The sequence below is a fragment of the Berghia stephanieae genome, chromosome 3 (assembly GCF_034508935.2).
Source record: "Berghia stephanieae isolate SIO BIC M18660-M18661 chromosome 3, UCSD_Bste_1.3, whole genome shotgun sequence".
Classification (NCBI taxonomy): Eukaryota; Metazoa; Mollusca; class Gastropoda; order Nudibranchia; family Aeolidiidae; genus Berghia; species Berghia stephanieae.
Window position 1 is genome coordinate 24553247 of NC_088362.1, and position 17042 is coordinate 24570288.

At 37.4% G+C, this 17042-nt stretch overlaps 1 protein-coding gene across 1 annotated transcript in view; it reads left to right on the forward strand.

Annotated features, from left to right (window-relative positions):
* LOC144967407 (spliceosome associated factor 3, U4/U6 recycling protein-like) overlaps nt 1-17042 on the forward strand; it is a 50574-nt gene that overhangs the window by 25194 nt on the left and 8338 nt on the right. The window contains exons 12-22 of the mRNA XM_078904572.1: nt 501-610; nt 980-1092; nt 1551-1627; nt 3214-3396; nt 4886-4973; nt 6088-6218; nt 6866-6949; nt 8149-8259; nt 10518-10607; nt 11983-12066; nt 15444-15610. Coding sequence (XP_078760698.1) covers nt 501-610; nt 980-1092; nt 1551-1627; nt 3214-3396; nt 4886-4973; nt 6088-6218; nt 6866-6949; nt 8149-8259; nt 10518-10607; nt 11983-12066; nt 15444-15610 — 1238 coding nt within the window. The remainder of the gene's footprint in view (nt 1-500; nt 611-979; nt 1093-1550; nt 1628-3213; nt 3397-4885; nt 4974-6087; nt 6219-6865; nt 6950-8148; nt 8260-10517; nt 10608-11982; nt 12067-15443; nt 15611-17042) is intronic.

Genomic DNA, 17042 nt, shown 5'->3' on the forward strand with positions numbered 1-17042 from the left:
TCCTGGGTTCGAGCCTCGTTCGGCGCATAGTTGAGTCTTTGGAAAAGGCACTTTACTCACATTCTCTTGCGATACTCAGGTGTAAATGAGTACCTGGCTGTTAACAGCGTCGTCTCTGTCTGAAAAAAAAATGTAATATCGCCTAACAGGCATCATATCCTGTCCTAAATGTTAAGTGTTGCTGTAAAGCGCTTTGAGCGTGTTTAGTGGATATTGTGCTATATAAAATCTCAAAGTTCAATTTTAGTTTGAACCCCCTTTTAAAGCGCTGTTTCGACCCACTGTCGAGATAAATTATGTGATGGAAATTCAATTTATAGCCTCTAATCTGACACTTAAGGTAAATTTCTATTCATTATTGTGGAGGATAAATACAAATATCCACATATTGCAAAAAAATTAATATTCGTATGCCTTCGTATTGTTTCAATCCCACAAATCCATATTACAGTGTCCATTTCACCTCCCCCCCCCCCCCCCCTTATTTTCCTTATGAACAGGCCAAATATTGCAAGAATCAAGAAAAAGCCCGTGAGATTTGGACACAGTTGATGCAGGCAGGACATGGAGCCGAAGCTGGAATGTGGTTACAGTATTATCGATTGGAGAGGTATTTCTCTCTCCCTCTCTCTATCAACATAACCACCACTACCATCATCAACATCACCAACAACATCAACATCACCACCACCATTATCATCAACATCAACATAACCACCACCAACATAACCACCACCACCATCAACAACATCAACACCACCATCATCATCAACTTCACCACCACCTCCATCATCATCAACATCAACACCACCTCCATCATCATCATCATCATCATCACCACCATATGGCGTAGTAGTAGCGTATGGCAATCACCACCATCAACATCACCAACACCACCACCATCATCATCAACATAACCACCACCATCATCAACATCAGCATAACCACCACCATCATCATCATCATTATATTTTGATAGGATGTATGGAGACAACAAACATTGTCGAAGGATTTTACAGAGAGCCCTCAATTCAGTCACAGACTGGCCTGAGTCGATAGTCCAAGCTTTTGTCAACTTTGAAAGAGAAGAGGGTGCGTTTGAGTTTTTGAAATTTAAATAAAAACAAACAAAAAACTGCATATTGTTTGATGAATAATTGTAATAAGCTTTCTTTTAAAGCACCTTATACTAGAGTCACAATTTTTAAAATTACTTTCTTTTGCCAATCTACAGATGTCAACAAAATTCTTAATTTTTAAAGCCTGGATGAATGTTGCTTTTTTTTTTTAATGTTTAAGCCCTGTGTAAAATTTTTTTTTTTTCAATAATTGGTTTGAAAATTGTATTAAAATCTCAAGATGAATAGAATGGGGCATTAAACGTTTTGATAGATTTTTCATTAGAATTTGAAGCACATGTTTAGATTTCGGATTTACAATCACATTCAGAGGAAAAATAAAGTGCTTTGAGCACATTTAGTGGATCTTGAGCAATTTAAGAAAAACTATATAAATGTTCCTTTTTGTTTTTGTTGATTTTTTTCTAACAGGAGACCTGGAACAGTTTGACAATGCTGTGTCCAAGTGTGAATCCCAGATGGAGAGAATTAACGAGAGGAGAGCACAGGTTGGTCTTTGGAATGACCGCTGACATATATAAATAAATGTGTCATTTATATTGAAACAATGAAAACATGAAAAAATAATTCTGTTGGAAGTCTTGTATAGTGTACTGTAACTCAGGGAAAACATCAGGCTGTAATGGCATTTTTTTTTTTTTTTGGTAAATTCATTCATTCATGTTGTGCTGTGCCTCACTGTGTTGGTGAACAAGACTCTTCCACTCCACTCTGTAATGGTCTGACAAGTGTGTATGAAATGGTGCCAGACAGAAATATACAAGAAATAAACCATCCCCACACCAGTGCCTGCTCCTTAATTTCTCACTTTGATACTCCACTCTTTCCTGTGTCTTCTACACCGCATCGTCATTCCTTTCTGTCTCCAACCATTTTGTCGTTGCCGACCAGGTGCTTTTTTTCCATCCAATTTTCTTGTCATTATCAAGTTTTCCAACCCTTTTTTTTTTTTTCTCATAATATGCCCCATGGACATGGGTGCAAGATTACTGGCTTTTTTTAATGGATTTTAATTTATTTCCGGCATCTTGATCACTTCAACATAATACTATTTAGGCTATAGGTTGCATTTCAAAATAAGTTTCTGGCTTTTTTAAAATTTGTTAGAATTGGATTCCAAGCTTTTTTGGCCTGACCTACTCGCATCCATGCATGAATTTTTGCCTCTCTCTTTCCTATCTTTCTCATCAACCACCGTGAGTACTCTGCCATCTCCAATTACTTTTTTATTTGTCTTTCTGTCTGTTGGTATATTGGTAAATTACAATGGCTATAAAAAAGTTTAAAATACCCACACACAAAAACCATCTCGCTTCTCACACTATCTACTAAAGTATGAAAAGAGCGCTTGAGAATTGACAAAGTGACACAAAGCTGCTAGAGGCTGTGGACTGAAAAAAGTTATAAACTATAATGAATATAGACAACTTCTAAAAAGAACAAAATACTAAACAGAACATTTCAGGCTCAAACCCCCTCTTCAGCCAACAAAAAAAAAAAGGCAATGGGAGAAAAAAACCAGAACAATGGCAGAGAAATATTGGAAGCTATTATTTATTACTTTTTGAAGATAGATGAAAGACTCAAAAAAAACAAATTGTAATTATCTTTAGTGGTAAAATGGTTTTAATATATTATTAATATTTTTTTTTAAAGTGGAACAGAAATTTTTTTACATACCACTTCCAAAACCAACAATCTGGCTTTACAGAAAATTTCAAAGAGGCTTTTCCTTTTTGATTTTTGTCTACTGTTAAACAGTTAGGATTGGTGAGCTGAATTTAGAAAGATAAAGCGAAACAAAGCTGTAACATTCTGTGGACTGTAAAAATTAATGACCAAAAATGAATAAAATAGATTCGACAAAGAACAAAATACCAAACACGGAACGTTTCAGATTCAAAATCTCATTCATCTATAGTGTTTCATTCATCCTGTTTTGTTGATAAAGGGGAAACCCGAAACGTCCATTTTATCTGTTTTTGTAATTAAATTGAAGTTTACATTCAATTTCACATTGATATTTATTTCTTCAAACTTCGAGGAACAATATTTACATTTTTTTTATCGATAGGCTGCTGAAAAAAGCAATGCCCAGCAAGAACAAAAGAAACCAGGAAAATCCCAACAGGAGTCCAAGAAGCAAAGTGGAAAGGACAACAAGAAATTTGTCAAAAACTCAAGTGGTAAATCCGACAGCTTTATCCCGAGACAGACTCAGGAAAACTCCTCTCCATCTCAGGGGCAGAAGAGAAAAGTGAGAAATATTTTGTTGGTGTTTTTTTTATTAAAAAAATTATTTTAACCAGTTAACTGCCTTATCCTGGAAAGACCAGTATTTAAAAATTTGGTCAAAACGCTGAATAACTATTCGCTCTCGTCTCTCATCCATCTTTAATATTTCAGGCATCATGTGTTTTTGACAAAGGGAGAACACGAAACATCTACATCATCTGTCTTAGTTAATTGAATTGAAGTTTCCATTCCATTTGTCTATCATTATTTTTTATTTCTTTGAACTTCAAGCACCAACATTTTATTTTTATGAATGTGCATGTTTAACTTATTTTAAATGCGACTTTGTGGTCTTTATGACACTCGCTTTCGGATCGGAAGGCCCTGGGTTCAAGCCTTGCCCTGCGCATAGTTGAGTCCTTGGAGAAGCCTCTTTACTCACATTCTCTCACCATACTGCGGTATAAAATGAGTACCTGGCCGTTAGCAGCGTTATCTCTGTCCGAAAAAATTGTAATATCGTCTAACAGGCGTCATGTCCCGTCCTACCTGTTAAATGTTGCTGTTGGCCAGGGACCCCTTGTTTAATGGATATTGCGCTATATAAAAGCTCAAATGCATTTTTAATGATTCTATTCAGGGGTTGATGTCATAATTTTTTTCATCCAATTTCTAATCTATTCACTTTCTGGGTGGAGTCTTTTGATCTCCCATGGTTGGCAGGAGGTCACTTGCTGTGTCTTCTATCCCCTTATATCTGTTTTCTGAGTTGCTTTCTGTCTTTGTTTTGGAATGGGATCACTTGATTTTATCCTGGCCCTTGCTGGAGTCCTTACATTTTTATTGTGGAATGACACTCGCTTTCGGATCAGAAGGTCCTGGGTTCGAGTCTCACTCGGCGCTTAGTTGAGTCTTGAAAAAGACTTTTTACTTACATTCTCCGAAACTTAGATGTAAAATGAGTACCTGGTCGTTAACAGCGTTGTCTCTGTCGGAAAAATTGTATTATGACCTAACAGGTGTCATGTTATTTACATGTTGATGTTAGTCAGGGACCCTTTGTAAAGCGCTTTGAGCATGTTTAGTGGATATTGCTCTATATATAGCTCAACTTAAAAGAAAAAAAAATTTTTATATTGGGAGATGATTGTCTTTTCCCTTGTAAATCACCTCTCTTTTATGTAATATGTTTTTTTGTTTTGAATATTTTACATGTTTTTAAACATATGAGTGTATTCCTCCTAGTGGGATCATGTGCTTATTTCTTGATGAGACTTTTAGGTGATATCAAACTAAGCATACTGATAGTGTGCTCTTGGAATCCACATCTGTTCCCTATTTGAACCATTCCCTTTTATCTTACTTTTACTTGTGTGTTTTTAATTGTTAATCTATAATTTTTTTACTATCCCATTTTTTTCCGTTTTACTGGCGCTGAAATGACCTAAACGTGTTGCAAACATCATAAATTTTTAAAAACAAGCAAAACATAATTCAATCATTTTTATCAGTTTCAGCGGAATGAAAAAGATTCAGATGGATTTGCCAAACCTTCAGCACTGAATACTGTAGAACCTCCAGAAAAGAAACGCAAGGAAGGTAAATGTTGTTGGTGAAAAGTTGTAATCAAATTTAATATAACTCCCTCAAAAAAGAACAAAGTACCAAGCAAGGAATGTTTCAGGATCAAAACCCTTCTTCAGCCAACAACAAAAAGCAATGAAAACATAAATACATCTGTTTTTTTAGTAATGTATTTATGTTTTCATTGTTTTTTGTTGTTGGCTAAAGAACAGTTTTAACCCCAAAACATTCTGTTTTTGGTATTTTCTTCTTTTTTGAAGCTGTTACATATTCATTTTTGTTTACTTTTTACAATCCACAGCTTCTAGCAGCTTAGTATCACTTTGACTTGTCATTATTTAAAAATTATTCTTCCCCTCCACTTCCCATATGGCTTTTTTGAGAAAATTATGGTTTGGAGAAGTCCCATATGAAAACAGAGAAGAAAAAGTCACGGGGTCAGTTCCAAACTGGGGATCCATGCATGGGTGTCGTGTCAATTGGATCCTGAGTTTGGCACTGACCCCGTGACTTTTCTGCATATATATATGGCTTTCTGTTTAGTTTAGGTATGGATGTGATCTTAACCTGTCACTAGCTCAGGGTTATTTGTATCCTCAAACAGAATTGTTATTTACATCTGTAGTCTAATGGTTTGACACTCGCCTTTGAACTGGAAGGTCCAAGGTTTGGGTTTGAGTCCCACCCTGATGGGAGCATAGTCGAGTCCTTATAGATTTTGCTGCCTTCGATATTAGGTGAGTTTTGGAATGGAGATTCCGATGTTCCTGATCTCAATTTCAACAGGTTGGCAGGTCTGATAATACAGTTGTGAAGGTCCTGGTTTCGAGTCTGTCTCTCTCTCTCTCTGCGTATGGTTGAGTCCTTGTAAAAGGATCTTTATTCACATTCTCTCATCGTACTCCGGTGTAAAATGAGTACCTGGCCATTAACAGCGTTGTCTCTGTCGGAAAAAAAATTGTAGTATCGCCAACGGGCGTCATGTCTCGCTCTAAATGTTAGCGTTGTTGTTGGTCAGGGACCCATTGTAAAGCACTTTGAGCATGTTTTGGTGGGTATTGCGCTATATAAAAACTCAAGCTCAAGTTTTGGCATTTGTGGCTGACATATTTTGTTGACACACTTTCAGATCCCATCCAGTCGAATCCGTCCCATGGAGAATCCATCGCGCACGATCCCTCCAAGGACAACATCACAGTGTTCGTGTCCAACTTGGACTTTGGTCTGGAAGAAGACAGGCTCAGAGATGTTTTCAAACAGGTAAGTCCTCAGTGTTGGATTGATTGCGCATATTTTTATAGTGGGGCTTAGTCATGTCAATATGATATTCATTAACTCTCTTGAGTTCACCCTCACAAATTTGCTCGATTTTCCATGCATATGAACTCGAGAGAGTTTTTAAAAAAATTATTTTTAAGGTAGTCCTTCAGAAACATTAGGCCCATGAAGTCAGATTTTATCCCAGTTTCTATAGCGTGAAACGGACAATCGCAATTGCTTATTACCCTTTTAGATATGACAGTAGTCAATTGCAAAGTACTTCCCGCCAGATCTAAAAGACCTATCTATTCAATCACTGCTGAGTGGACAAGGGGTTCAGAAAGAAAACTGGACTGCACCAGATAATATTTGGCCAGAAAACTCATCTTTTAACTCTCGATCGATTTTAAATGACCCTGGTTTTGGAAAAATTTCTCAAACCTGGGACTTCGCAAACGGCTTCCTTGGATTCCCAGGTTTTATAGTTTTTGCCAAGGGGCATTTCAATCGATTGATATTTGAAGAATGAGTTTTCTGGACAAATTTTTTAATTCATGTTTTTCCAGAGTACGGCAGTTAGCTGGTTAAATAGACTTAATTTTAACATAATTTTTATCTTGTTTATGTTTTTTCTTTTCCTTTTTAAGTGTGGAGAAATTCAAGACTTGCGATTGGTCAGAAATTACAAAGGCAAGTCTAAAGGTTACGGTTATGTTGAATTCGGTGATGGGGTGAGTTGACTTCTATTAATCAATCCGACTTTTCTTTTTTGAATGTTTGGTTTTTTTTTTTGGGGGGGGGGGGTTTGTGTGTGGGTATTTTTTATTATTTTTTTTAGGTTTTTATCGTTTTAAAAGAGTGGTATTTGTTGTTGTTTTTGTTTTTTTTTTTAGATTTTAAAAATCTTTTAGTTTATTTCTTCTTCTTAGTTTTTTTCTTCAAGAAGAGCTTCTTGTGTGCGTTTGTTTGTGTGTGTGTGTGTGTGTGAGAGAGAGAGAGAGAGAGAGAAAAAGAAGAGAAAGAGACCGAAGTTGTGTGAATTCAGGAGGTATGAGATATCTTTTTATATGTTTAGTCTTGTTAAGCTTTTTGTTAATTTATTTCTGTGTTTAATCTTTGTTATGTTTTTTTACCATTTCAATATTTTATTTTTGTTTTTGTTTTTGTTTGCTAAGTCATTTTTTTTAAAATTCATTCTTCTAGATATAGCACAACTCGATGTAAATTTTCAGAAGTGGAGAAATAAAGTTGGTCTTTTCGTATCTTAAAAACATAGCTCAGATCTTATGGATTGGCTCTTTGATTGATGTCATTGTCTTAGAGGGTGACTCTTTGAAAAACTGCTGGTCGTTGCCAGTGTCATTTAAAAAACTAAAAAATACAGCTTTTATATAGCCCAATATCCACTACATGTGCTCAAAGCGCTTTACAAAGGGTCCCTGACCAACAGCAACACATAACATGAAGAAAAAGACATGACGCCTGTTAGGCGATATTACATTTTTTCAGACAGAGACACACGTTGATGGCCAGGTACCCATTTTACACCTGAGTATGGTGAGATAATGTGAGTAAAAGAGTCTTTCCAAGGACTCAACTATGTGCCGAGCAAGGCTCGAACCCAGGACCTTCCGATCCGAAAGCGAGTGTCATACCACAAGACCACATAGCCGCATATGCCTCCAGTAGGTGAGGTCAATGACAAGATATTTAAATCTACTTCCAGTTTGTAGTGTTATAGTGTCCTGTTGGCTACTGTCCCTGTTTAATTTTGGCAGTGTGTATTTGTATGTGTGAGTGGGTGTGTGTGTGTTCCTATTGTTCTGCCCCAAAAATTTCCCTCATTTTGACTCTATGAACTTGGAAGCCCTAGAAGTTGTTTTGTAACGGAATGATAATTTTTTATTTTTTATTTTCATGCTGTGACTAGAACTCTGTTATCAAAGCCCTTCGTCTGGACAGAGAACTGGTCGACGGGAGGCCGATGTTTGTGTCAAGGTGTGAGGACAGACGGTCAGGAAAAACTGCTCCACAGTTTAGGGTAAGTAAGTTGTTGGAGTTGGATCCCAAAATGTTTGGGAGACTCGAGAAAGAAAATTGGCATGAATGTCGGAAGTTGGTCATATGATTATTTTGTTGGAACTGTGTTTTCAGTACACCAGTGGACTGAAAACACAGCTGTGTATTCAGTCCACCGGAAATAAAAATATTTAAAAAGGACTAAATATCGTCTATACTGACCATAATCGATACTGACGACTTTGATACTGAGTCTATTATAGGCATCATTAGAAATGGACAGGCATAGGTACAATTTATGGCAATTCAACAGCTTGATAATATCATTTACAGCGTTTTATTTACTCTTCGAAAGTCTTGATTGAGAGTTGTTTGAAATAGATATCAATTCTCGATACTGATATATTAATTATTGACGAGATTCTTACCATGGCTGCCAAATAGCCATTGGCCTGGCCAATTTGGCTAAAATTGGCCACACAGAGAATAATTTTTCTACAATTAATTAAGATTCACATTCATTTTTCTATTTTAATTTTTCCTAATGCATTAGAATTTTTGTGATTATCAAATCTGATGAGTTTTCCAAGGAGATCAGTGTTTTAGTATTGTTTGCCCAAGTAAGGTTCTATTTGGTCACGTTTCACATCGATCACTGGCCTCGAGCACGGCTGTGCCTCAATGCCTCCCCCTATCTATCTATCTTTCTATCTCTCTCTATCTCTAATCTCTCCTACTTCTCTCTCTCTCTCTCTCTCTCTCTCTCTCTCTCTCTCTCTCTCTCTCTCTCTCTCTCTCTCTCTCTCTCTCTCTCTGACGCTCCCTCAAACATATTCAAGACCCTATAACTATAAAATTGTTCTCTTTTCTTTTTCTTTTATTTTCTTTTCTCTTTTTTTGTTTTTGTTTTTGTTTTTTTTTTTTTGTTTGTTCGTTTTTGTTTAGTTTTTCTCCGGACTCATATTGTTTCGTAGTATAAGGAATGCGCAAGGCAATAAATTTTGACGTCTCACTGTGTTCTGAAATTAAAATAATAATCTTAAAAGTGAGTAACAGTAAATAAATAAAAAATGTTAAAAGTCAATCAAACTTCTCGAGTCACTAGGAATGGTGTCAACGTGTTGAAGTTGAAAATTAAGAATTTTTTGCCAAGTGAGTACCAAAAAATATGAAAAAAGAAAGCAAGAAAATATCATGCCTAGATAGGAGCTCGAACCCCTAACTCACCCCACCCCAGTTATAGTTACGCTGTGCTAAGACAGCCAGCCACCTCGCCTTCTCACCCTTGGTCAAACAGTTAAGCCCATATAATCTCTTCAGGTGGACTGAATACACAGTTGTGTATTCAGTATAGTGGTGGAAGGAAAAAACAGTTCCTGTTTTGTTTGGAAACTTGACTAATTGTGTTGTGTGAAGTATTTAGTCTATGGAGAAGTTCGGATTCAAGAAACTCTGCTAGAGCTTAAGCAGAAAGCCTTCAGAGAGGAACCCCCCCTCTGAAACAAGTGTTTGGGTCCTCAACTTCTTACACTCTAAAGCAGACCTGCCCTGCCCACTATTACCAATATCAAAACTCGAATATCAGAACTTGGTGAGCATCTCTAAGTCTTTAAGACTTATTGAAAATGAAGGTTGATTCCAGACTACATAGTTTTAAGGATTTTGAAGAGTTATTTAATCCTTGTGAGGGCAACTTTAAAGATTACTATGGCGACTACAATTTTTATCTCCTCAAAATTACGAATTTTTAGATTTTCAAGTAGGCAGGTCTAGGTCTCGACTCCAATGTGTCTTTCTACTTTTTTTCTTTTCTTTTAATGAGATAAATTTTGATTCTCTATCTGAATAAACCAACCATGTAAATTCTTAGTTGCTCTATTTGATGATCGATTGGTTGGTGGTGTTATTGTCCTCCTTCAGATCACTAGGCCCATGGAGCCAGGGTTTACCCCAGTTTCTATGGCGTGAAATGGACAATGGCAATTGCTTGCTACTCTTTGGATAGGACACTATAGTCTCTCTTAAAGTACTTTCCACCAGGTCTAACAGACCCAGCTACCCAATTACTGCTTGGTGGGGGGGGGGGGGGGGGTCCAAAAAAAAAATCTCGACTTCACCTGGAATCTGTCAAAGCTCCTTTGTGTGGGGAAGCAAGTGCTCTACCAATTGAGCTATTTGGGACACTTCCCCGTCCAAGTCTTGTTGGCTATTATTGTTGATTAATTTATTTATTGATAAGTTGTTTCACTCTGTACCTATTTTTTTTTTTAATCCAAACAGTTTTCAACAGCTTTAGAGAAATGCAAACTGTTTGTCCGAGGTCTTCCCTTCACGGTCACCAAGCAAGCATTGGAGACCATATTTGGAGAGGTGAGAGCGAGAGAGAGAGAGAGAAGGTTGCCAATTTTCCGTATATATAAGCATAGCTGCCAGCCTGTACGATAAAATCGTACTTAGTACGATTTGGCCAATCCAGAAAAAGAAAAAAAATCCAGAAAAAAAAAGAAGAAAATCTGATAAAAATTATCTTGGGAGAAAATTTTTGCCACAAAGGAGGCTGTTAAGCCCAAGCCTCAGTAATCTGCTTCTGTCACCACCTCCCCATCACTTATGCCTACCCAGTATGATGATAAAGGTAAGCTTCTCTTAGTATTACAGTTCTGATCATTCTAGTACTTAAGTACATTAATTAATATGCCATTTTAAGACATGAATTGGGCGTCCACGCCGCACCGCGTATAATAATACATTTTTGCATTTTGAAAAGTTGGCAGCTATGTATAAGGAATTCAGTATGCTATAAATGCTGAGTATATTTTCCAGTCACCTGCTAAACGGAAAAATGTAAGTTACATAATGTCTTTTTTACTGAAGTTCAGCACCCCAAAAGGGGTCGGTCTCTGTGTTTGTGTAAAAGTTTAGGAAATATTTGCCTCCTGAATTGGCAACCCTGGAGAGAGAGAAAGAGAGATCACCCTAGTTATGTTCTTAATTAACACTGATAGTTTAAATAGATTTGGAGGCACAACGATGTTGGGTCTTTGATTTTTGATTTTGTTTTGTTTTGTTTTTCCTTTTTTTATTTTTCTTTAAATTCCTGCAGTCAGTTTACAATTATAAATATCTCTAGCTTATACGTTTTATTTCAAGGGAGGGGGTCACATGAGGGATTTTTTAAATGTTTTCTTTTCTGTTCTTTTTTTGTTTTTATTGCTTTTATTATTATTATTATTATTATTATTATTATTATTATTATTATTATTATTATTATTATTATTATTATTATTATTATTAGTAGTAGTAGTAGTAGTAGTAGTAGTATTAGTATTACTATTATTATTTCTTTGCTTTTTGTCTTTTTTTTTTTAAATCTTGAAAAAAGGTTTTCAAGTCTTATTCTTAGTTAGTCCTTCAGAGCCAGTTTATATAGCGGGGAAACAAACAAATGCAATTGCTTTCCATCATCTTTGGATCAGATCCGTCTATTGCAAAGTACTTTCCACCAGATTTAACAGACCCAGCTACCCAGTCACTTCTCAATGTGAACAGAGGGGGTCAGTCAGAAAAAAAAGAAAAAAAATCTCGACTGCACCCGGGATTGATAAAGGTCCCTTTTCGTCTGAAGCGAGTGCTCTACCAACTGAACTTCAAAGTCTTATGGATTTTTTAAAATGAGAAATGTCTTGGGTCTTTGAATATGTTACAATTGAATAATCTTAGGGTTTTAAATTTGTTTCTTCCTCAGCATGGTAAAGTGAAGGAGATTCGAATGGTAACCTACAGGAATGGTAGCCCTAAAGGCATCGCTTATGTTGAATATGAGACTGAGGTAGGTGGCTGGATTTACTTTTTGTTTTATCTATTTGTCGATACAAAAAGAAAAAAGAAAGCCTATCTATGTCTACTCTCAACTTTTAACCTAGAGTCAAAGGGTTATCAATGGAGTCAAAATGGTAATCAATGGAGTCAAAGGGTGATCAATGGAGTCAAATGCAGTGATGCCAAAACTCCGGTTTCACCGGAAAAAACTCCGGTCTGGAGCAAAAAATTCCGGGCTCCGGGCAACATCCGTCAAATTCCGGTGAGGTCAATTTGTTCCAAGGATACCCCCCCCCCCCTTTCCAACCACCACATCATCATCATTGCCCCTAGTATTACACAACCATCATCACTACCACTACTACTGCAACCACCACCACATCATCATCACTACCACTACTACAACAACCACCACCACCACATCAGCATCAGCATCACATATACTACTGCAACCACCACCACCACATCATCATTACTAACACTACCACATCACTGCAACTACCACTACTACTACAACCACCATCACCATATCATCATCACTACCATCACCATTACAACCACCACCACCACATCATCATCACTACCACTGTACTACTACTACAACCACCACCACCACATCATCACTACCACTACTGCTACATCCATGACCCTGCATTATCACTACCACTACTACTACACCACCACAACCACATCATCATCACTACAACTACCACTACCAAATCATCATCACTACCACTACTACTACAACCATCACCACCACAACATCGTCATTACCACTACTACTACAACCACCTCCACCACATCATCATTGCCACTACTACTACAACCACCATCACCACCACATCGTCATCACTACCACTACTACTATAACAACCACCACCACATCATCATTACCACTATTACTACAACCACCACCACCACCATATCATCACTACCACTACTACTGCAACCACCACCACATCATCATCACTGCAACTACCACTACTAATACAACCAACATCACCACATCATCACCACAACCTCTAATACTACTACAACCACCACCACACATCATATCATCACTACCACTACTACTGCAACCACCACAACCAAATCATCAACACTGCAACTACCACCACTACCACATCATCATCACTACCACAACTACTACAACCACCACATCATCACTACCAACTACTATACAACCACCACCACCACCACCACATCATCATTACCACTACTACTACAACCACCATCACCACATCATCATCACTACCTCTAATACTACTACAACCACCACCACATCATCATCATCACTACCACTACTACTACAACCACCATTACCATATCATCATCACTACCATTTGTACTACAACCACCATCACCACCACATCATCACTACCACCACTACTACAACCACCACCACATCATCACCACTACCACCACTACTACAACCACCACCACATCATCATCACTACCACTACTACCACAACCACCATCACCACCATATCATCATCACTACCACTACTACTACAACCACCACCACATCATCATCACTACCACTTTACTACTACAAGCACCACCACCACCTCATCTTCATCACTACCTCCACTACTACTACTACTACTACCACCACCACCGCATCATCATCACTAACACTACTACTACAACCACCACAACCACATCGTTATCACTACCACTACTACTACTACTGCTGCTGCTACTACAACAACCGCCACTACAACTTCATCATCACTACCATTACTACTACAACCTCCAGCACCACATCATCACCACGACCACTACTACTACAATACAACCACCACCACCACCACATCACTACCACGACTACTACTACAACCACCACCACATCATCATCACTACCATTTGTACTACAACCACCATCACCACCACGTCAACATCACTACCACCACTACTACAACCACTACCACATCATTATCATCACGAGCACAACTACTACAACCACTATACCACCACATCATCAACACTACAACTACTACTTCAACCACCACCACCACCATATCATCATCACTACCACTACTACTACAACCACTACCACATCATCATCACTACCACTACTACTTCAACCACCACCATATCATCATCACTACCACCACTACTACTACTACAACAACCAATATCACATCTTCATCATCACTACCACTATTACTACAACCACTAACACCACATCATCCTCACTACCACCAGTACTACAATCTCTACCATCAGGTTTTGGCGCTTTACTTCATTTAAAATAAGGAAACTTTGGGATTGTATTTGGCAATATATTTATGTATCATAATTTAATTCTAATCAGTTAGCTATTTAGAACTATACAATATGTAAACACAATGCCAAATACCATTCCAATTCCTTTTTCTTGTGTGTGGAAATTCCTCTTTCGGCATTGAAATTCCTACGAGTGGTGTCTGAAACTCCTGTGAGCCAAATTTAAAGTTGGCGTCTCTGCAAATGGTTATCAATGGAGTCAAATGGTTATCACTGGAGCCAAATGGTTATCAGTGGAGTCAATGGTTATCAATGGAGTCAAAGGGTTATCAGTGGAGTCAATTGTTATCAATGGAGTCAAAGGGTTATCAATGGAGTCAAAATGGTTATCAATGGAGTCAAAGGGTTATCAATGGAGTCAAAATGGTTATCAATGAAGTCAAATGATTATCAATGGAGTCAAATGGTTATCAATGGAGTCAAATGGTTATCACTGGAGCCAAATGGTTATCAATGGTCCCAATGGTTATCAATGGAGTCAAATGGTTATCAATGGAGTCAATTGTTATCAATGGAGTCAAATTGTTATCAATGGAGTCAAATGGTTATCAGTGGAGTCAAATGGTTATCAATGGAGTCAAAGGGTTATCAGTGGAGTCAATTGTTATCAATGGAGTCAAAGGGTTATCAATGGAGTCAAAATGGTTATCAATGGAGTCAAAGGGTTATCAATGGAGTCAAAATGGTTATCAGTGCGGTTCTTAAGAGACTTCGCAGCCTCCTTGCTTCCTACAAGATATTATTTAACAATGTTTGATGGGTGTAAATAACAGCTTGTTTGCACTGTGCTTCATATTTTTTTCTTTTTCATATTTTCCTCAAACCTCTGAAATTTTTCACTCCTTCAAACCCTAAAAGACTTAATTTTTTCCAAAATTACTCATGGACAGAGTGAGATGACTGAAATGTGATATTTTCAAATTGTACACTTTTCCCCCAAATCTTACTCTTTTTGACAAGCAATTTTACCATTTTTCTTGTATTTGACAAGCAATTTGACACTTTTTCTTGTATTGACATTGGCAGCCCTGATATGAGTTGTCAATTTTGGACTTGGTGATAAACATGTCCATTGTTTTTGTCTTTTTTTTTTCATAGACATTTGCCTCACAAGCCGTTGTGAAGACGGATGGCTTGAAAATTGGAGAGCATGTGATATCAGTAGCCATCAGTAACCCTCCAGAGAGGAAGACTCCGTTGTCAACTCGAATGGACCCTCCCCCTAGAATGGCCTCTCTTGGGGGTGGAAAACGAGAAACAGAGTTGTAAGTTTGGGTTTTTTGTTTTTTGGGGGGGGGGTTTTATCGTTTTTCCTCTTTCTTTTTTTTTAGATTGTTTTGATGCCTTAATTTATGTCTGAATAATGATGACAGGCACCCAGGGCTGCCAACTGTAGGCCAAAAATTTCTATTTTTTAAAATGCTTTTTTCACCTTTGTAAGATTGTTTGCTTTTTCTCTCAGATTGTATGTTTTTTCATGAGAATCAAGTCTTAACATGGGTGGGGATCCTGACCTCCCATAGCGGGCAGGGAGGTACATACTGTGTCTTCTATCCCCTTATATCTGTTTTCCAACATGCTTTCTGTCTTTGTCTTGGAATGAGATTACTTGGTTTTGTCCTGTCCCTGTTCGGAGTCCTGGCTGGGAGGGAACCAGTCAAATGCATAGTTATTGTTTTGGGAGATGATATTTTTTTCCTTGTAAATCATCTCTCAGTTATGTATTATTATATTTGTTATTTTTAATGTATAATGTAAACATTTGAGTGTATTCCTCTTTGTTGGATTTTGTGTCCGGATGAGACTTATAGGTGATCTCAAACTAAGTACATTGGTGGTATGCTCTTGGAATCTACATCTGATCCCTATTTGTTCCTTAATTGTAATTCCAGAACTTTCTTCTATCCCATTTTCTTCCTTTTTACTGGCGCTGATATAACCTGTAGCAGTATCATCAAGAGTCAGAAATGGCATATTAAATTGCAAAACCTACCCAGGCGCCGATGTAGACAGTGACCATGTCCCAGTTGTTTGTACAATAAGGATAAAGTTTAAAGCTATTCAGAGAACAGCTGGTAGAATAAAGAGGGATTACAGGTTATGCAAAGACAATGGCATACAAACAAAAATGAGAGAAGAATTTGAAAATGCACTCATGATACAAAGCCAAAGTGAACCTGATAATGAAAAATGTGAAAAACAATTTGATATATTCCAAAAGTGTGTCAAAGCAACTGCAGAAAAGCATTTACCAATAGCTCAAATAAACAGCAAAAAGGAATGGATGACAAATGAAATTCTAAACCTATTTGAAGAAAGACGAAAATGCAACAGAGGGTCTGCAGAATACCAAACATTGAACAACCACATTAAATCCAAATGCATCGAGGCACACGAGAACTATCTAGACTGGAAATGCTGCGAAATCGAAAGAGAATACAAACCCAACCCCCAACAAGCTCACCAAAGAATAAAAGAACTATCAGGGAAAAGGAAAAGCAAAGCAGCAGGAAGTTGTATCCAAAACAAACAAGGGGAACTGCTATTTGAAGAACAACATATAGAAAGCCGATGGGTAGAATACATAGGCGAACTGTACAATGATCCAAATAGAAATGAACCACCACTGAAATTCAAAGAACCATTAAGCGGACCAAACATCACCAAAAGTGAAATTGAACATGCCATGGAACGAAT